At 46.3% G+C, this 21771-nt stretch overlaps 2 protein-coding genes across 2 annotated transcripts in view; both read left to right on the top strand.

Annotated features, from left to right (window-relative positions):
- The window catches only part of LOC132571225 (zinc finger protein 709-like), a 1224940-nt gene that overhangs the window by 198695 nt on the left and 1004474 nt on the right, over positions 1–21771 (top strand). The window lies entirely within an intron of this gene.
- LOC132570997 (uncharacterized) overlaps positions 1–21771 on the top strand; it is a 52866-nt gene that overhangs the window by 12258 nt on the left and 18837 nt on the right. The window contains exons 7-11 of the mRNA XM_060237633.1: positions 8173–8585; positions 8809–8953; positions 9607–9822; positions 12060–12161; positions 14556–16302. Coding sequence (XP_060093616.1) covers positions 8173–8585; positions 8809–8953; positions 9607–9822; positions 12060–12161; positions 14556–16302 — 2623 coding nt within the window. The remainder of the gene's footprint in view (positions 1–8172; positions 8586–8808; positions 8954–9606; positions 9823–12059; positions 12162–14555; positions 16303–21771) is intronic.

Genomic DNA, 21771 nt, shown 5'->3' with positions numbered 1-21771 from the left:
GTCCGCACACTTAACCACTACACCGAACTGGCTCTCAGCTCCTATCTATCACATGTACCAGTCGCATTCACATGTTACAGTGAATGCAGGTGGAAGCTGCCTGTCTCTACGTGTATACCTGTTTCTAAGAAAGAAGAAAATGTGTTCCCTTTACAAATGAAACTGGGAACCAGTACGCATGTGATTTCAATCGCATATTCAGCTCTACATGCATTGACTGTAACATGAAAATTACACAAGTAACAATTAACGTGAGTTACTCACAACATGCCTTCCATGGAGACAGATCAAGATGGTTGCCTGTGTTAATCTTTCTGTAGCAGTTGAAAAGAGCCAGAAGGCCAGTAGCACCTTAAAGACTGACAGTTTGTGGCAAGGGATGAGCTTTTGTGAGTACTGCTTGTTTCTTCAGATACAGCTAGGATGTGAGTTAAAGCTGCCAAGCCCCCAGGCTGGGTGGGGGAAGTGACATCACACCAACGACGTTGCGTGCCAGCTGCTCTAGGCGTCTCCAGGAAAACTATGGTTTTCCCGGATGCTCTAGCAATTTGGGAGGGAAAACTCTATGGTACCATAGAGTTTTTCCCTCCCAAAATGCTACAGCGTCTGGAAAAGCCATAGAGTTCTCCCGAAAACGCTTAGAGCGGCTGGCATACAATTTTGCCAGTGTGATGACGTCACTACCGGCAAGCCAAATTGCAACAAAGCAAAATAACAACAGCCAAATTGCCTGCTATTCAAATGTCATTCCCCTGCTATTATCCCATTCTGGCTTTATCTGAAGAAGCGAGCAGTGAGTCACAAAAGCTCATCCCCTGCCACAAATTTTGTTCGGCCCATTATGCTTGGTTTTTTTGCCTACCTTTTACTGGGCATGTCCATTTGGCTTTCTTTTTCATTCTGCATTGATTCCCCTCACCTTTCAGCGCTCCAGTTTGCTTCCTGGTTGCTGTTTCTTTGGGTTTTCTGAGAGTGGTTAGGTGCTGATTTTCTCCTTGTTTCGCTTCTGTGCTGAAGGTTATTAAAAAGCATATAGATTCCCTCATATTTCATCCCTGGCCCTTTGCTGCCCCTTGAAGGTCAATTCTTGCCCACATCGTGGTTGTCCTGCCCACCCTGTACAATCCAGCATTCGTTGGTGTGTCCCTCATAGTTTTACATTTTGATTTCTCTCCCCCTCGCCCCAGTAATCTGAGTCTAGCCTTATGAGACTTTAACTAGCCTCTTGCAGCTTGTTAAAAAAGAAGATATTCGATTTGTATCCTACCTTTCACTCAGACCAGCCTACAATCTCCTTTAACTTCCCCCCTGCCCCACAACAGACACCCTGTGAGGGAGGTGGAGCTGAGAGAGCTCTCCCAGAAGCTGCCTTCAAGGACAACCTCTGCCAGAGCTATGGCTGACCCAAGGCCATTCCAGCAGCTGCAAATGGAGGAGTGGGGAATCAAACCCGGTTCTCCCAGATAAGAGTCCACGCACTTAATCACTACACCAAACTGGCTCTCCAGCTGCCCTTTCCTGCCATCCAAACTGAGAGCAAATCTCCTCAGGGTCAATGGGAGGCAGACCACAATCCCAGAATGTGCTTTGACAGCTGGGCAGCCGAGTGGTTTTCTTGCTGAGCCAGCACTTTCGGATCACCCTGCTGCACCTCTGACAATGGCCATGGATTACTGAAAGTAGAAGGGCTTCCTTCCTCTGCCCCTGGAATAGTGGATCAGCTGTCTTCCAGATTCCATGAAGCCATCCACCAAGAGTGGCTGGGTGGGCTGGACTGTTACACCAGGCCAGCAGTCATACCTGCTGGAGGTGTATGTTCCACTATGTGGTACACTATGCCAAGCTGGGCCGCTTCCTGCACCCTTCCTGAGAGAGCCAGTTTGGTGTGGTTAAGTGTGCGGACTCTTATCTGGGAGAACCGGGTTTGATTCCCCACTTCTCCACTTGCAGCTGCTGGAATGGCCTTAGGTCAGCCATAGGTCTTAGGTCAGCCATAGCTCTGGCAGAGGTTGTCCTTGAAGGCAGCTCTCTCAGCTCCACCTCCCTCACAGGGTGCCTGTTGTCAGGCAGGGGGGAAGTTAAGCTCCAAGCTGGCTGAGGGGATGATAGGGGCTTTGAGAGCCTCACAATATTTGTGAAAGAGCCACATGTGATTCCCGAGCCACAGTTTGGCCATCCCCGCCGTACACATTTATCACAGGTCATTTTTTTACCCTTTATTGCACCCAATAAATGAGATTGCGAACTCTGGGTTGGGGGCATTCCTGTTGGTTTGATGGTAGAGCTTGGAGAAGGCAGGACTTTGCGATCTTAAATAAGCCAGGTCTGTGTGAGCGGGGCGGGGGGGGAGGCTTGTCAATGTCAACATTGAAAAATCCGGGCACTGGCTGGACACTGCTGCGCAGCTGCGACTTCGCAATCGTTTGATTTAAAAACCACCACCACCAATCTTGGATGCTATCCCGCCCACATCACAACTGGCATTCCGCCCCGATTTAGGAAAGAGCGCATTTTTAAATTGTAGCCGCAGAATGAAATACACAGGAGGAAAAATAATGATGCATAAGAGGCAAGCTTGAAAACTTACTGCTGGGAAAATCTGCAGTAAGTCATGTGTGCATAGTGAGGCCTTAAGGTACTACTAGACTCTTGATTAGGGCTTACAATCTGCAGGTGGGGGCAAGGGATCCCCCAGTTTGGAGGCCCTCCCCTCATTTCAGGGTCATCAGAAAGGGGGGGGGGTGGAAATGTCTGCTGGACACTCCATTATTCCCTATGGAGACTGATTCCCATAGGGTATAATATAGAATTGATCCATGGGTATCTGGAGCTTGGGGGGGGGGGCTGTTTTTTGAGGTAGAGGCACCAAATTTGCAGCATACCATCCTGTGCATCTCGTCAAAACACCTTCCAAATTTCAAAAGGATTGGAGCATGGGGTCCAATTCTATGTGCCCCTATCCTTTATTTCCAATGGAGGGAAAGCATTTCAAAGGTGTGTTTTGCAGAGAGAATCGGCAGCTTGGAAAGGGGAAAAAATCCTCCCCCCTCATCTCCCTCCCCCGATTAGGCTCCTCCTGGAGTGCCAGGCAAGAAAGTGGGGGCTGCCCTGGGCACTCAGGGAAGAACGGCTCTGCAAGGGTTAAAAAGAACATCTGGAAAAGTCCTGCCTCCTAGAGAGGCATCCGGAAGACAAGCCTTGGTGAGAGGGGAAAGCCACTTCCTGCTCCACCCCTGGAGCGGGAGGAACCGGGAGGGAGGAGCAGGTGAGTTGTAAAGAGGGGTTTTTTGAGAGGGCGGAGGTAAGAGGAGGAAGGGGTGCAGGAAGGAGCCCCCCCCATCCAGCCCTGCATGCAGAAGCACCCAGGAGCAACATCTGGGCAATGCTGGTGCAGGATCCAGGGAGGAGCTCCCTGCAGGGAGAGCTAATTGGGGGGGGGGGGGGGAAGGGAGGTGAACGGGCAGCCCCGTAGCCAGAAATTTTGGGGTGGGGGGGCCCAGGGCATAAAATTTTGGGTGGGGGGCCTTGGAGTGTTGGCTGCTTCTTCCAGCAGCCAGCAGCCAGCCTCCGGACTCCAGCTCTCTCTCTTTCACGCTCTTGGGGGTGGGAAGAAGAGCCCCGGGAGAGCGGCAGCTGCGAAAGAGTCCACACACTTAACCACTACACCAAAACAGATTGGTCAGGCAGGATCTGGAAGGGGACAGGGTGCCAGAAATTTGTCCTCACAGAAGTTTTTTGTGAGCCACAGCCTAGTTCAATGGATGCACAAAGATTCTGGCTCACAAAAACTTACAGCTACAATAACCATTTTTTTCCCCTAGCACTCCAAGACATAGTAATTTTAGCTTCTTCTTGTTAACTTGGCTTCATTTCTCAAAAGCATTGTGGTTCTCCGTGCAAGTTTCAATACAAAAGAGAGACTGGCCAGTAAAATGAGATGGCTACTTTAATCTTTTTAGCAATAAAAATAAGGAAGAAGATAATTACAGCCACCCATACAAGACTCTTGGCCAAATAAAAAGATTGAGGATGATTATAATATGATGGAAGGATTAAAGATTGTGGCTAAACATAAAAACTGTGTTGTAATAGGTGATTTTAACTACCCGCAGATTGATTGGGTCAATATGTGTTCTGGTCGAGAGAAAGAGATTGAGTTTCTTGATGCTCCCAATGACTGTGCTATGGAGCAGATGGTCTCAGAACCTACCAGGGGTGGGGTGATCCTGGATTTGGTCCTAAGTAATGCCCAAGACTTTGTGAGAGATGTAAAAGTGATTGTACTGCTTGGGAGCAGTGACCATAACATTATTGATTTCACCATTTGTATAAATAGAGAGTTGCCCCAAAAGACCAGCACAACCACGTTTAACTTTAAAAGGGGTAAATTCTCTGAGATGAGGAGGCATGTGAGGAGGAAACTGAAAGGAAAGGTAAATATGGTCAAAACCCTTGGGGAAGCTTGGAGGCTATTTAAAACTACAATCCTAGAAGCTCAGATAAGATATATACCACAAGTTAGGAAAGGCACAAACAGGTATAAGAATAGGGTTGCCAAGCCCAATTCAAGAAATATCTGGGGGCTTTGGGGGTGGAGCCAGGAACAAGGGTGTGACAAGCATAATTGAATTCCAAGAGAGTTCTGGCCATCACATTTAAAGAGACAGCAAACCTTTTTAAATGTCTTCCTCCATAGGAAATAATGAAGGATAGGGGCACCTTCTTTTGGGGCTCATAGAATTGGATCCCCTGGTCCAATCGTTTTGAAACTTGTGGAGTACATTGGGGAGAGGCACTAGATACTATATTGAAAATTTGGTGCCTCTGCCTCAAAAAACAGCTCCCTCAGAGCCCCTGAAACCTCCAGATCAATTCCCCATTATACCCTATGAGTATCGATCTCCACATAGGGAATAATGAAGTGCTCAGCAGACGTTTCCCTCCCCTTTCCCTCCCCCCCACCCCGTTTCTGGCGACTCTGAAGGGGGATTGGCCTCTCTACTCACGAGTTGCTGCCAACTTCTTCACAGCAACACAGACACCCCATCCCAAGTCTCCTTTCAATCGGAGACTGAAGCCTCCGGAGGTGCAAAGGCACATGGTCCTCTGGGGGCGGGGCTTCCCCCCTCCGCTGCCGGCCAGCTGACTGGGGGCGGGAAGGAGTCTGGCAAAGCGGAAGAACCCCCGCTGGGACCTGGGGATTGACAAGCCTATATAAGAAAAGGCCTGCATGGTTAACAAAGTAAGTAATGGAAGCTGTAAAAGGTAAGAAGGACTCCTTTAAGTGGTGGAAAGCTTGTCCAAGTGAGATTAATAAAAGGGAACAAAGGCTGTGGCAAATCAAATGCAAGACTGTGATCAGGCAGGCAAAAAGGGACTGAGGAGCATATTGCAAAAAACATAAAGACCAACAATAAAAATTTCTTCAAATATATTAGAAGCAGGAAACCAGCCAGGAAGGCAGTGGGGCCCTTGGATGACCAAGGGGTAAAAGGATTACTGAAGGAGGATAGGGAAATGGCTGAGAAGCTGAATGCATTTTTTTCCTTCGTCTTCACAGTGCAAGACGAGAAGTGTTTGCCTGCTCCAGAACCACTAATTTTGGAAGGGGTGTTGAAAGACCTGAGTCAGATTGAGGTGACAAGAGAGGAGGTCCTACAACTAATAGACAAATTAAAAACTAATAAGTCACCGGGTCCGGATGGCATACATCCGAGAGTTCTGAAAGAACTCAAAGTTGAACTTGTGGATCTTCTGACAAAAATATGTAATCTTTCATTGATATCTGCCTCCGTTCCTGAGGACTGGAAGATAGCAAATGTCACCCCCATCTTTAAAAAGGGTTCCTGAGGAGATCCGGGAAATTACAGGCCAGTCAGTCTGACTTCAATACCGGGAAAGTTGGTAGAAACCATTATCAAGGACAGAATGAGTAGGCACGTTGATGAGTAGGCACGTTGCCTCACTAACCTGTTACATTTCTTTGAGGGGGTGAACAAACATGTGGACAAAGGAGACCCAATAGATGTTGTTTATCTTGACTTCCAGAAAGCTTTTGATAAAGTTCCTCATCAAAGGCTCCTTAGAAAGCTCGAGAGTCATGGAGTAAAAGGACAGGTCCTCTTGTGGATCAAAAACTGGCTAATTAATAGGAAGCAGAGAGTGAGTATAAATGGGCAGTCTTCGCAGTGAAGGACGGTAAGCAGTGGGGTGCCGCAGGGCTGAGTACTGGGTCCCATGCTCTTTAACTTGTTCATAAATGATTTAGAGTTGGGAGTGAGCAGTGAAGTGGCCAAGTTTGCAGATGACACTAAATTGTTCAGGGTGGTGAGAACCAGAGAGGATTGTGAGGCACTCCAAAGGGATCTGTTGAGGCTGGGTGAGTGGGCGTCAACGTGGCAGATGCTGTTCAATGTGGCCAAGTGCAAAGTAATGCACATTGTGACCAAGAATCCCAGCTACAAATACAAGTTTATGAGGTGTGAACTGGCAGAGACTGACCAAGAGAGAGATCTTGGGGTCGTGGTAGATAACTCGCTGAAAATGTCAAGACAGTGTGCGATTGCTATAAAAAAGGCCAACGCCATGCTGGGACTTATTAGGAAGGGAATTGAAAACAAATCAGCCAGTATCATAATGCCCCTGTATAAATCGATGGTGCTGTCTCATTTGGAATACTGTGTGCAATTCTGGTCACGGCACCTCAAAAAGAATATTATAGAATTGGAAAAAGTGCAGAAAAGGGCAACTAGAATGATTAAAGTTTTGGAACACATTCCCTATGAAGAAAGGTTAAAACGCTTGGGGCTCTTTAGCTTGGAGAAATGTCAACTGCGGGGTGACATGATAGAGGTTTACAAGATAATGCATGGGATGGAGAAAGTAGAGAAAGAAGTACTTTTCTCCCTTTCTCACAATACAAGAACTCGTGGGCATTTGATGAAATTGCTGAGCAGACAGGTTAAAACGGATAAAAGGAAATACTTTTTCACCCACCCAAAGGGTGATTAACATGTGGAATTCACTGCCACAGGAGGTGGTGGTGGCCACAAGCATAGACAGCTTCAAGAGGGGGTAGATAAAAATATGGAGCAGAGGTCCATCAGTGGCTATTAGCCACAGTGTGTGTATATATATATAAGTTTTTGGCCGCTATGTGACACAGAGTGTTGGACTGGATGGGCCATTGTCCTGATCCAACATGGCTTCTCTTATGTTATAGTCTCATATTGTCACATCATCTTATTATATATGTTTTAAATCTTGTTCATAGTACTGTATTTTGCTTTTTTTTTTTAATTTTTATGGCTAGAAGTAAACTGTATACTTTGGGGGGTTTGCTGGGTTGTTATGGCCCATGGCTACAACAATAAAATACTTTGACAGTAAAATAAGATCAAATAGCGCTTGAGGAGAAATCTGCCTTAGGATCCTTGTGGTTGCCAACCTCCAGGTGAGGCCTACAGATCTCCTAGAATTACAACTGATCTCCAGATTGTTGAAATCAGAACTGGAGAAACCGGCTGCTTTGGAGGGTGGATTGTATATCTTTATACCCATGCTGATGTCCCTCCCCTTCCAAAATCTTGTTCTCCCCAAGATTCCACTTGCAAATCTCCAGGAATTTCCTAACCTGGAACGGGCAGTCCTAGCAAAGGAGGGCATGGAGTGGATGGTGTGTGGTTCTCTCTGAGTCTTTGAGAGCCAGTTTGGTGTAGTGGTTAAGTGTGCGGGCTCTTATCTGGGAGAACCGGGTTTGATTCCCCACTCCTCCACTTCCAGCTCCTCCAGGAATGGCCTTGGGTCAGCCATAGCTTTTGTAAGAGTTGGCCTTGAAAGAGCAGGTGGTGTGAGAGCTCTCTCAGCCCCACCTACCTCATAGGGTGTCTGTTGTGGGTGGAGGGGGTGGAGGGTAAAGGAGATTGCGACCGCTGTGAAACTCTGAGATTCAGAGTATAGGGCGGGATATAAATCCAATATCATCATCATCATCTTCTTCTTCCTCTTCTTCTTCTGTTTTATCCAGTGTGGCTCCCTGGCTTAATTGACCATCCTATCCTCTCCCTTCCCCCCCCTCCAGCTACTTTCTTCCATCCTCTTCAGGGAGAAACTCCAGATGCTAGTGGGAAGCTCGTTAGAACTCGTGATCAGAAAAGACCCTTCACCTTGGAGGTTCTCAGCAGCAGCAGAAGTCCCCCACCCCACCTCCAGGAGCAAAAGAGGCAGAAGAGCAAGGAAAACTTTTTTCTCTGTGGCAGGTGGCACTCAGGCACACAAAGATGGTGGGCAAGAAAGACCTTAAAGCTGGAATGGGAGTAAGGAAAGGCTTGGGTGCCAGAGGACTGTGGGAGAAAGCAAGGCAGAAGAACCTCCTGGGTGTGGATGCCCTTGGCTTGGATGTGCAGCACCAACAATTCAGGAGATTTCGCTACCAGGCGGCCGAGGGCCCCCGAGACGCATGCAGCCACCTCCATGAACTTTGCAAGCAGTGGTTGAAGCCAGAAAGGCGCAGCAAGAAGGAGATGCTGGACCTGGTGATCCTGGAGCAGCTCCTGGCCATCCTGCCCCCGGAGATGGAGAGCTGGGTGAGGGAATGCAGGCCAGAGACCAGTTCCCAGGCGGTGGCCCTGGCAGAAGGCTTCCTCCTCAGCCAGGCAGAGAAGGAGAAAGAGCAGGTGAGTCAAATTCATCATGGTAAGAATCTTGGCAAGATCTTAGCCCCAGGGATAGCAGAAGGGGAAGAAGGGGGGCAGAAGCCTTCTCTTTCTTCCTCTGACTCCTCTCTTTGTCCCCTGTGTGGTGTTTCAGGTCTGTGGACCATTCACGGAGATGTTTGCTGAGTCAGAAAAGGATCTGTCAAAGACCTCTCAGAATGAACAGATGTGGGCCTTCAAGCAGGAGGATCCAACATGGGACACCTCGCCAGGCAAGGATTCCTTGTGCTTGAAGAGTTGTAACTAGGGTTGCCAGGTCCAGCTCGAGAAATATCTGGGGACTTTGGGGATGGAGCCAGGAGACTTTGGGGGTGGAACCAGGGGACTTTGGGGTGGAGCCAGGAGCGAAGTTGTGACAAGCATAACTGAGCTCCAAAGGGAGTTCTGGCCATCTCATTTAAAGGGACCGCACACCTTTTAAATGCCTTCCCTCCATTTGGAAGTAATGAAGGATAGGGGCACCTCCTTTGGGAGCTCATAGAATTGGCCACCCTGCTCCAATCTTTTTGAAACATGGAGGGCGTTTTGAGGAGAGGCACCAAATGCTATGCTGAAAATTTGCTACCTCTACCTCAAAAAAGCCCCCCCCCCGAGCCCCAGATACCCACAGATCAATTCTCCATTATACCTATGGGAATTGATCTCCATAGGAAATAATGGAGTGTCCAGCAGACTCCCCCCCTCTTGCTTTCTGATGACTCTGAAGCAGGGGAGGGCTTCCAAACCAGGGGATCCCCTGCCCCCACCTGGGGATTGGCAATCCTGCCTGTAATAGTCACAAGATAAATGTTACTTCTCTCTTTTTCTTTCTAGGATGCCTGAAGCTGTTACTGTTATTTCTAGCCCTTTGGCCTGTGTTTGGGAGACTAAATTGACCTTCTTTTCCTTCCAGGTTTTGGAACAAGTCATCTTTCCAAGTTCTCTCCTCTTTCTCCTGTCGTGGAAGCAGCTATGACGCAGCCAACAGAGACCAAGGAAGAATGTCCTGTGACCTTTGAGGAGGTGGACATGGACTTCACCAGCGAGGAGTGGGAGCTGCTGGATCCGGGCCAGAGGGCCCTGGCCATGGAAGTCATGTTGGAGAATTTTGGGAACGTGGCCTCTCTCGGTAAGGATCCCTTTCACTTCAGTTGACAGATGCTGAACTGAATTCATCTCCCGGACTGTTGTTAGTGGTTGGTACACTCTGAGGGTTTTGTGAAGCAGGAGTTGGTGGCCAGCTGTTGTGTCCAGGCATGGAATCTGACCTCTGCCCTCCTGAGCCCTCTTCTGGCCTGGCTAGGATTCAGAACCTCATTGTCGCAGGGCTTTTTTGATAGCAGGAAGTCCTTTGCATATTAGGCCACACCCCCGTAATGTAGCCAATCATCCAAGAGCTTACAGGACTCTTAGTACAGGGCCTACTGTAAGCTCCAAGAGGATTGGCTACACCAGGGGTGTGTGGCCTAATACGCAAAGGAGTTCCTGCTACCAAAAGAGCCCTGCATTGTAGGCAGCAGAACTCTTTCCTGATTCAGAATTCGGGTGATGGGGGCACAGACTGGAGTGGGGGATCTCAGTTTTGCTTCCTGTCTGCTCTCTGGCTGATGTGGATTTACCAGGGAGGATGCCTCCTGTGGGTCTGCCTGTGGGTTTGTCAGAGAGGATGCTTCCTGTCTTGTCTTTTTGAGAAGATGGGCTTGTCAGAGAGGATGCTTCTTGTCTGCCCTTTAGACGAGGTGGGCTTGATGAAGAGGATGCATCCCTCTGTACTGATTCTTTTTCAAAGCTGCATTTCTGGCTCACTCTTCAGTTTGCAGGAGCCTCTGCCAGCATCAGGGGATGTTTCCAGGCTTGCATTCAGGTCTTTCACCTAGAATCATAGAGTTGGAAGGGACTTCCAGGGTCATCTAGTCCAACCCCCTGCACAATGCAGGAAACCCACAAATACCTCCCCCCAAATTCACAGGATCTTCATCGCTGTCAGATGGCCATCTAGCCTCTGTTTTAAAGCTTCCAAGGAAGGAGAGCCCACGACCTGAGGAAGCCTGTTCCACTGAGGAATCGCTCTAAAGGTCAGGAAGTTCTTCCTAATGTTGAGCCAGAAACTCTTTTGATTTAATTTCAACCCATTGGTTCTGGTTCTACCTTCCAGGGCCACAGAAAACAATTCCACACCATCCTCTATATGACAGCCCTTCAAGTACTTGAAGTTGGTGATCATATCACCTCTCAGCTGCCTCCTCTCCGGGCTAAACATGCCCAGCTCCTTCAACCTTTCCTCATAGGACTTGGTCTTCGGACCCCTCACCATCTTCGTACATGTGCACGGGATACATATTTTGGGGAGCAACATTCGTGGTTAGTCAGTCATATTTATTACGTCCACATACAGAAGAAAAAATACAAAACAAAAGTTAAAAATTAAAAGTTAAAAAGGTTGCATTGTTTTATACAAGCAGAGAGGAGAGGTATGAAGTTTACCAGTGATTCAAGTCCAGCATTCCAACCTGGTTAATGTACATCTTCCGCAGCCTCATAATCAACACACAAAACCTGCCAGCTTGATAGAAGATTTTAGGGTTTGTGTCAGATAGGAGGTAACCTAGCCTGGCTTTTCTTGTGAGGCCAAGGATCTTATTTATTTATTTTATTTATTTATTTGTTGCACTTGTATCCCGCCCTCCCCAAACGGGCTCAGGGCGGCCAACAACAGTCACAATTCGATGACAGATTCACATTACAACAATAAAACATTATTAAAACATTAAAATATTAAAACAGTTTAAATATGGCTCAGATGGCGTTCTGTCTGTTTGGAATTAATTCTGTGATGATATTGTGGGGTAGATCGTACAACCCCCCGTAGATGTTAAAAGTACCTCCATTTAGTTATGAAAAGCCTGCCTGAACAGATATGTCTTACAGGCCCTGTGGAATTGTGCCAAATCCCACAGGACCCTTGTCTCCTCCGGGAAGGAACAGCCACGGAGAAGGCTTTTGCCCTTGTCGTGGTCAGACGGGCCTCCTTTAGCCTGGAGATCTTTAACAGATTTAACGAGCTTGATCGTAGTGCTCTTGGGGGCTCGTGTGAGGAAAGGCAGTCCTGAAGGTAAACAGGTCCCATCCAACAAGGGAGTAATAATCTCTGACCGTGGCACGTTATAAAATGTGCAACTAAAACACCTGTGCTCCAGAGACTCCACCTCCTTTAAAGAACATGAGCATAGCCTTTCCAACATTTGTGGTTTCTGTCCATGTTGTGCTTGATTGAGAAGGAAGGCAGACTCAGGTACAGGCTGCTTTGGAATATTCCTGCATCAAAAAGTTCCAGGGAGAACTCACCTGCTTTTGTTTCTCCCAAAGGAGAGCGTCTGACTCCCAGACCTGTTCTTGGCTCCTGCCAGGAAGAAGAAGACAACAAAAAGGTGTTTACTCAGAACTCACTGGAAATAAAGATGGAAGCAGGTAGCTACTGAGATGTGCGATCTTTGGAGTTGTGGGATTCCCTCAGCAGGGTGGTGGGATTTTCCTGGTTCTTCTCTGTCTTATACCAAACAAACCAAAGGGGAAACCCAACCACTAAAACGCAACCACTAAAACAGGTGGGTACTCAAAAGCTGAGTAACAAAGCATACGACAGGTATTTTATTCCACTCTATGACAATTAAAAATGGGACAAATACGTAGAAAACGAAATACAATTGTTCCGTTTGTCCAAACTCCACTGCAGACCAAAAGGATTACATACATAAAACCAACAGGCCATGCATTCTGGCTTAATGTGCCTTCTTCTGTGGCCTATAGTTATATTTTATTTATTTATTTGATTTATTTCCTGCCCTCCCTGCTGAAGCAGGCTGAGGGCGGCTCACAACATAAAATCACAACAGACAAAATCAGTAAATATTAAAAATTACACATTCAACAATTAAAATAGAATATTAATTTAGTGCTATTTCAGTGGCGATGGCATTTCTTCAATTTCTTTGAGATACAGGCGCTGTGTCAGTTAAATGCCAGCCGGAAGAGAACGGTCTTGCAGGTCCTGTGGAACTGCGCAAGGTTCTGCAAGGCCCTCACTTCCTCTGGCAGTTGATTCCACAAGCAGGGGGCTGCAATTGAGAAGGCCCTGTTTCTGGTGGTCTTTAATTTGGCCTCCTTCAGCCCGGGGATTACTAAAAGATTTGTGATCCCGATCTAAGTACCTTCTGGAAAACATATGGGGAGAGATGGTCCCTAAGGTAGGCAGGTCCTAGGCCATATAGGGCTTTAAAGGTAATAACCAGTACCTTGTAACGAATCCGGTATACTATTGGCAGCCAGTGCAGTTCCCGCAGTCCCGGCTGTATGTGCTTCCACTGGGGAGACCCAGTAACAGCCGGGCGGCCACATTCTGCACTAGCTGCAGCTTCTGGGTTCAGCACAAGGGCAGCCTCCTGTAGAGGACATTACAGTAGTCCAGCCTCAAGGTGACCGTTGCATGGATCACTGTTGCTAGGTCGCCACGTTCCAGGTAGGGGACCAACTGCCTTGCCCGCCTAAGATGGAAAAAAGAGGATTTAGCAGTGGCTGCTATCTGGGCCTCCATTGTCAAGGCAGGCTCCAAGCTCTTGACCTTGTGCATCATTGTCAGTGGCGCACCATCAAAGGCCGGTAGGGGAATTTCCCTACTCAGACCACTGCGACTCAGGCAAAGGACCTCTGTCTTCGCTGGATTGAGCTTCAATCTACTCAGCCTAAACCATCCAGCCACGGCTTGTAGCGCCAGGTCCAGATTTTCTGGGACACAGTCTGGCCGGCCGTCCATCAGTAGATAGAGCTAGGTGTCATCAGCGTGCTGGTGACAACCCAGCTCATACCTCTGGGCAAGGGGGCACATATAGATGTTGAACAACATTGGGGAGAGCGCCACCCCCTGAGGCACCCCGCAGTTAAGTGCGTGCCTCCGGGACAGTTCACCCCCAATCGCCACCCTTTGTCTCTGACCATCTAGGAAAGAGGAAAGCCATTGCAAGGCCAACCCCTGAATCCCTGCATCGGCGAGGCGGCAGGTCAGAAACTGATGGTCGACTATCGAATGCCACCGATAGGTCCAACAACATCAGAACCGCCAAGCCACTTCGATCCAGATGCCGCTGGAGGTCATCCACCAGGGCGACCAGCACTGTTATAATAAAAGAGCATACACTTGCAGATCTTTGAAACATATCAATATGGGGAAAAAGTGGGAATTGCTCTGATTGCTGCTGGATATAACCCAGAGGTTTCCCTCAAAGGTCAAAACAGCCCTATAAAAGGCACTGTCACCTGTCCCTGCCTCTAACTGACAGAAACTAAGACTTGAAGGCTGACAATACTGAGCAGTGACCTTGCAATGCCTACTGTGTTTCTTAGGTTACAAGCACAGCTTCCATTGTTTGAAGGTGTTGTAAACCCCCAATGTACTTTTTTCAGATTTTTCTGCAAGCCTGGGTCATTTTCCAAGTTTGTAGAAAGCTCTATCATACCTGTCCATGTCTCCAGTCTTCTATATTTTATTCTTTTTATTTAATCAAAAATACTTCAATAAAATTCAAGATTTTTAAAGCATTTCTCGTCCTATTCTGTGCGTTCTCTAAATAAACACCAGAAAACTTATGTATGGTAATGTGATTTCAAAAGAAAGTTTGTCCAACAGAAGCCAGATATCTCCTCCCTTTGGTCACTGTTTCTCCATTTCCAAGACATCCTACTGTGTGGTTAAATATTTCCCCAGACCTCATGTTCTGATTATACAAAATGTTGTTCACTGCTCAGCTTACCTGTTAACTGGGATTTGTACCTTTTCATTCTTATTTGATTCCTGTCTCTCTTTTGCAGTTGAAGATGTGTGGGAGATGGTGAATGAGAAGAAACCAGAAAGGCGAGCTCTGGAAATAGACAACAGTCCTCTGGTGGAAGCAAAATCTGGGGATCAAGCAGCACCTGAGACACGGTGCAGAAGGAAAAGGGAAGGAAAACAGAAGCAAAGGAAGGAATTGGTGGCCCATCAGAGAAGAAGCAAGTCTGAGGTCTCATCCCAAGATGAAACAGGGAAGAGAAAGCATAATGGTGCCATGAAGCAGAAGCTGTTCAGCAGCAAATTTAGATTTCAAACATATCAGAATGTTGCAACATGCTGGAAAAGGTATAAATGCATGGAATGTGAGAAGTGCTTCCTGTGGAGTAGTGCAATAACTAGGCATCTAAGGATTCACACAGGGGAAAAGCCATATAAATGCCTAGAGTGCGGAAAGTGCTTCTCTCAGAAGGCCCACCTATCTGTACATCAAAAGACTCATAATGGGGAGAGGCCAAATAAATGCTCGGAGTGTGGAAAGTGCTTCTCTCGCATCGATAAGTTAATAGCACATAAAAAGGTTCATACAGGGGAAAAGCCGTATAAATGCTCGGAGTGTGGAAAGTGCTTCTCTCGGATTGATAACCTAATAGTGCATAACAAGGTTCATACAGGGGAAAGGCCATTTAAATGCTTGGAGTGTGGAAAGTGTTTCTCTCGAATTGATAACCTAATAGCGCATAAAAAGGTTCATACAGGGGAAAAGCCATTTAAATGCTTGGAGTGTGGAAAGTGCTTCACTCGGAATGGCTATCTAATAGCACATCAAACAATTCATACTGGGGAGCAGCCATATAAATGCTTGGAGTGTGGAAAGTGCTTCTCTCAAAATGCCCGCCTAAATGCACATCAAAAGATTCATACTGGGGAGACGCCAAATAAATGTTTGGAGTGTGGAAAGTGCTTCTCTCGGACTGATAACTTAATAGCACATAAAAAGGTTCATACAGGGGATAAGCCTTATAAATGCTTTGAGTGTGGAAAGTGCTTCTTTCGGATTGATAACTTAATAGCACATAAAAAGGTTCATACAGGGGAGAAGCCATATAAATGCCTGGAATGTGGAAAATCCTTCTCTCGAACTGATGCCCTAAAATCACATCAAATTATTCATACAGGGGAAAAGCCATATAAATGCTTGGAGTGCGGAAAGTGCTTCTTTCGGAATGGTGACCTAATTAAGCATCAAAAGATTCATACTGGGGAGAAGCCATATAAGTGCATGGAGTGTGGAAAGTGCTTTTCTCGGAGTGGTAACCTAATAGCACATAAAAAGATTCATACAGGGGAAAAGCCATATAAATGCTTGGACTGCGGAAAGTGCTTTTCTCGGAATGTCTATCTAATAGCACATCAAAAGATTCATACTGAGGAGAAGTCAAATAAATGCTCAGAGTGTGGAAAGTGTTTCTCTCAGAATGCCCACCTAATTGTGCATCAAACGATTCATACTGGGGAAAAGCCATACACATGCGTGGAGTGTGGAATGTGCTTCTCTCGGAGTGATAACCTAATAGCACATAAAAAGGTTCATACAGGGGAAAAGCCATATAAATGCTTGGAGTGTGGAAAATGCTTCACTCGGAATGGCTATCTAATAGCACATCAAAGGATTCATACTGGGGAGAAGCCAAATAAATGCCTGGAGTGTGGAAAATGCATCTCTCAGAGTGATAACCTAATAGCACATACTGGGGAATCGCAAAATAAATGCTTGGAGTGTGGAATGTGCTTCTCTTGGAATGGCTATCTAATAGCCCATCAAAATATACTGAAGAGAAGCCATATAAATGCTTTGAGTGTGAAATCTGCTTCATCTGGAATGGTGACCTAATTAAACATCAAAAGATTCCTACTGGGGAGAAGCTACATAAATGCTTGGAGTTTGGAAAGTTCTTCTTTTGGTATGGCGCCCTAACTCGACATCAAAAAGGTTACATAGGAGGGAAGCCATATAAATGCCTGGAGTGTGGACAGCAGCTCAAACAGAGTCAAAGCCTTACTTTCTGCCGCAAGATTCAACAGGCAAAGAGCTTCTCAATCACAGTTAAGCATGTAGGAACATGTGATTGACCCTGCTGGTTTGTGGGCATGAACCGTTTTATGGTTTTTGATGAGGAACTTCTCTGTGCCTATTTCTCTGTTTTGTGCCCACCCTCTCCCCTTATCCCCGACCTCAGACAACTGTATGTAGCACAGTCTGGTGACCAAAACATAGACATTTTTCTCTACTCTGTTTAAGCCTCTGACACCCACGGATTGTTCACTGAGGCGGTGAGATCAACCCTGTTATCTTTTCCAAAATACGGAGTGCTGTAATTTTCCAGTTTGAGAACAACCTGGATTCTAATTTTATTTAAAAAGGTATCATATAAGAACATAAGAGAAGCCATGTTGAATCAGGCCAATGGCCCATCCACTCCATGTTGGATCAGGCCAATGGTTCATCCACTCCAGTATGTTGGATTGAATTCCATGGAGGACGTTATCCGTGGTTACTAGCCATAGGGACTAAAGGGAACCTCTATGTTCAAATGCACCCAGCGTCTGAATACCGGTGCCAGTAGGTGATATCGGGCAAGTCTCAGCATCTTTACCCTGTTGTTGGCCTCCATAGTAACTCCATAGTTGGCCGCTGTGTATAACAGTTTGCTGGACTGATGGTCTGATCCAGCACAGTTTTTCTTTGCTACTTGCGTAGTGGTTAAGTGCGTGGACTCTTATCTGGGAGAACCGGGTTTGATTCCCCACTCCTCCACTTGCAGCTGCTGGAATGGCCTTGGGTCAGCCATAGCTCTTGTAAGAGTTGTCCTTGAAAGGGCAGCTGCTGTGAGAGCCCTCTCAGCCCCACCCACCTCACAGGGTGTCTGTTGTGGGGAGAGAAGATATAGGAGATTGGAAACTGCTCTGAGTCTCTGATTCAGAGAGAAGGGTGGGGTATAAATCTGCAGTTGTCGTCTTATCTGGGTTAAGTGTGTGGGCTCTTATCTGGGAGAACCGGGTTGATTCCCCACTCCTCCACTTGCACCTGCTAGCATGGCCTTGGGTCATCAATAGCTCTGGCAGAGGTTGTCCTTGAAAGGGCAGCTGCTGTGAGAGCCCTCTCCAGCCCCACCCACCTCACAGGGTGTCTGTTGTGGGGGAGGAAGGTAAAGGAGATTGTGAGCCACTCTGAGACTCTTCGGAGCAGAGGGCGGGATATAAATCCAATATCTTCTTCTTCTGTTGTCTCCCTTGATTGCCAATAGCTAGTATAGACCAGAGATGATATGAAAGCATATCAGCTCTTTGTTCTGTTATATTCTGTGGCTCAAAAGGCTCAGATTGGAGCATGTAAATCAAAATGCAGATTTCTATCATTGTGCCAGAAGCTGTCTTGAAGATTTTGTTCCCCTTTCCATTAAAAAAAGAGAGAGGTGAAAATCCAGCCTTTGTTGGGTAGCGGGGCCAATAAATCAAACCAGTCTGAGAACTTCTGTTCAGGTGGAAAGAGTTGAGATTGAGTCACAGTGTGAGGATGGATATAAGTTTCCTGCCATTGTAATTCATCACTTTGCAGCTGCGAAAAGGCTGTGGAAATCCAGAGATATAAACCAAGAGTGCTAAAATTTTCTGCAAGGCTACTGAAGACAAAGTAAAGTCCTGTAAATGGGTTCATGCTTTGCTTTGTATTTTTCTTTTTTGCCTTTCATTATGTTCTACCTGTTCTCAAGTAACTGTCAGAACTTGAAGAACTTCAAACGAGGCCCAGGACTTAGTTACAAAGTATAGGCGTTTATTGAGAACTAAGTTCATGAAGGCACAGAATAACTCTGATGACGGGTTTAGCATTGGTTACAACTTTATGCGTTTGTTACAGAAACAATAAAGTTGGTTCTCACACTTCCAGAGACACTTGTCTGTTCCCAGAGTCTGTTATCAGTAAAGGGAGGAAGGAATCCTGCTGTGATGTCCTGCGCGGTTGTCTTCAAAGGGCACCTGCAAATGACTCCCCAGGCTATCTGTCATTCCTTCGGTGGTTACAGTTTGTTTGAAATGCAAAGCACTTTGTTTAGTAGCCTAGCTATGAGCACACAGGGTTAGTATCAACCTACAAGATGGAGTCAGTTAGGCTAACATTGCTGAACCTAGCAAGCATGAAAAGCACAAGTTCTGACAGTAACATTCCCAGTATTGGGAGGGAGAAAGTGAATGTCAGATAAAAAGAACCTGTTATCTCTGTTAATCTATGTATTCTCAAATTGTTTCATAGCTAAAAGCAGGGGTGGAATTCTAGCAGGAGCTCCTTTGCATATTAGGCCATACCCCCTGATGTAGCCAATCCTCTAAGAGCTTACAAGACTCTTTTTTGTAAGCTCTTGGAGGATTGGCTACATCAGGGGTGTGTGGTGTAATATGCAAAGGAGCTCCTGCTAGAATTCTACCCTTTGCTAAAAGTGTTCATAGAATCATAAAGTTGGAAAGGGTGTCAGGGGTGATCTAATGCAGCCCCCTGCACAATGCATTTATTTAATTTCCCATCTTGATATGCATATCCTTGTTTCTGACCTGGCTGATTACATTTTGCACTGCATCCTGAAGTCTGCTGGCCTTCCTTTGTAACACACCTCCCACCTTCTGGATCTGAAGTAATGTATGACTCACAAAATCTATCCTCTGGATGGAAATTTTTGTTGGTCTTTAGGTTCCTCAGGACTTACATTTTCCTACAGACCAATACACCTATCTAACGGGAACTGTCTTCATAATCTATGCGAAGTTTAATTTCCGTGGGGGAGAAATAATGAAAAGTAAGAGCCATTCTTAATAAGGTAGTTTGTTTAATTGGTTCTCTTTTCCTCTATCACTTCATGGAATGAAAATGTTAGCTTTTAGGACTCTGTTAAAATCAAAGATAAATACTGTCTATATGTATCCTAGGAGCCATCATATTATTCTTCACAGGGGTAGTTTTGTAGAAAAATAGGTGGTGGAGCTCATTAGCATAACATTGGCATATGCTGCCCCACCCCACCCCCCACTAGCCAAAAGCAACCTGATGCAAGAAAGGAGAGCCCCGGGCAAGCGAAGCCTGCTTGGGCTGTCTAGAGATCCAGCCAGTCCAAGCAGGCCTTGCTCACCTGGGGCTCTCTTGGGCCACCGCCCCCCCCCCGAGTAAAAAAGCCAGCAAGCCCCACCCACTGCCCAAAATCACATCAGAAGTGGAGAAAGGGTGGTGCAGGCTTCTTAAGGGGTTAATGAGGGCTGCTAGGGGTGTGGCAAAGCCCCTGGTGGCTGGCTGGCTGCCCGCTCTCCTAATCCAGGGATTGTTATGCAGCTGCAGCTACGATTCAATGGACAAGGTAGGTGGGATGGAAGAGAGAAGCCATCAGAAAGGTTCAGGAGCTATGCTCCTGTGAGCTCCTGCTGAATCTGAGGCCTGATTCTTCAGAACAAAAGTCTGCATCTCTCTGTGGTAGATATAACAGAGTATAATGCTAAGTGTCTCAGGATTCAAGTGCCAAACCAGTAGTGAACCAGAACATCCTAAACGTGGCAATCCCTCAAACTTACCCCAGCCCGGCTTTTTTCTTTGTATGCTGTAATTGTCTACGGCAGGCATAACTCAATTGAACCGTAAAATTAGCCTCTTGGTTCAGGAATATGACAGATGTTGCTGTGTCCCAAATGAAGGGAATTCCACCATTCTGGTCCCAATTATTTCGAGACACCCCTGCGTCCATTAGCACTAAAATGATGGGCGACTGTGGCAAGCATAAATAAAACGAGGGGTCTCGAGAGTGGCTGCCTGGATCTAGATGATGATAGAACTCGCCTTGCCAAAAATGAAGGGAATCCCGAGTATCTTGACATAGATTAGCTGGCAACATCCCTTTGCTGCTTGTGAGGGAAGGCGTTCACATACTTTGACAGGCCTTCTCTTGACATTAAAGAGCCCCGTGGCGCAAAGTGTTAAAGCTGCCGTACTGCAGTCCTAAGCTCTGCTCGCGACCTGAGTTCGATCCCCGGTGGAAGCTGGGTTTTCAGGTCGCCGGCTCGAGGTTGACTCAGCCTTCCATCCTTCCGAGGTCGGTAAAATGAGTACCCAGCTTGTAGAGGACTGACTGGATAAGGCAATGTGTAGATGACTGGGGAAGGCGATGGCAAACCACCTTGTTAAAAGTCTGCCATGAAAACTTTGTGAAAGCAACATCACCCCAGAGTCAGAAACGACTGGTGCTTGCACAGGGGACCTTTCCTTTCCTCTTGACATTAGGATCCATAATCCAAGCTGCAATAGAGCAATTGTGTAAAATTTTTTTTTAAAAAAATTGGACACCATCCCCCAGACGTCACAAGTGAATTCAGAGGGAAGAGGTTCTGCTTCCAAGTGTTTCTTCCCTGCTCTAAGCAAGTTTGATTACATTGGGCATTGTACTTTTGCATCCTGACGCCCTTCTTTGCAACAGGGTGGGCAACCTCCAAGGAATACCAGGCAATGGCAAACCACCTCTGAAACGTCTTTTGCCTTAAAACAAAAAGTCTGTCTCACCACCTAGTGGTAAATAATGCTAAAAGAACTAGAAGTTCTGGCTGCCAGAATCCCCTAGCTATTCCACACACACTGAGGACAAAAAAAAAGTGGGAAGACAAATTCATCCCTTAAAATACACCATCACTATTATTTATTTTAATTTATTTTATTTAATCAGATTTATATTCCGCCCTCCCCTGATGCACTCAGGGTTAACAACAAATAAAAACAACATAAAATATTAAAAACAGAATATGCAATAAAATCATTTCCATTTAATAGTCGTTAATTCTATTCAATGGATTAAGCTAACTGTCAGGTCTAAACAATCTTCAATAATAACGACTCTCCATTTCTTTTAAGATTAACATTTATTGTAAGACAGGATAGTACCACTGGCAAAGCCAGTGACGAAAATAAGGCAGGAGGCTAAGAACATAAGAGAAGCCATGTTAGATCAGGCCAATGGCCCATCCAGTCCAACACTCTGTGTCACACACACACACACACACACACACTGTGGCTAATAGCCACTGATGGACCTCTGCTCCATATTTTTATCTAAACCCCTCTTGAAGGTGGCTATGCTTGTGGCCGCCACCACCTCCTGTGGCAGTGAATTCCACATGTTAATCACCCTTTGGGAGAAGAAGTACTTCCTTTTATCTGTTTTAACCTGTCTG

Source organism: Heteronotia binoei, chromosome 5 (genome assembly GCF_032191835.1).
Source record: "Heteronotia binoei isolate CCM8104 ecotype False Entrance Well chromosome 5, APGP_CSIRO_Hbin_v1, whole genome shotgun sequence".
Lineage (NCBI taxonomy): Eukaryota > Metazoa > Chordata > Lepidosauria > Squamata > Gekkonidae > Heteronotia > Heteronotia binoei.
The sequence above is the reverse complement of the archived record's forward strand: the minus strand, read 5'-3'. Positions and strand labels throughout refer to the sequence as shown.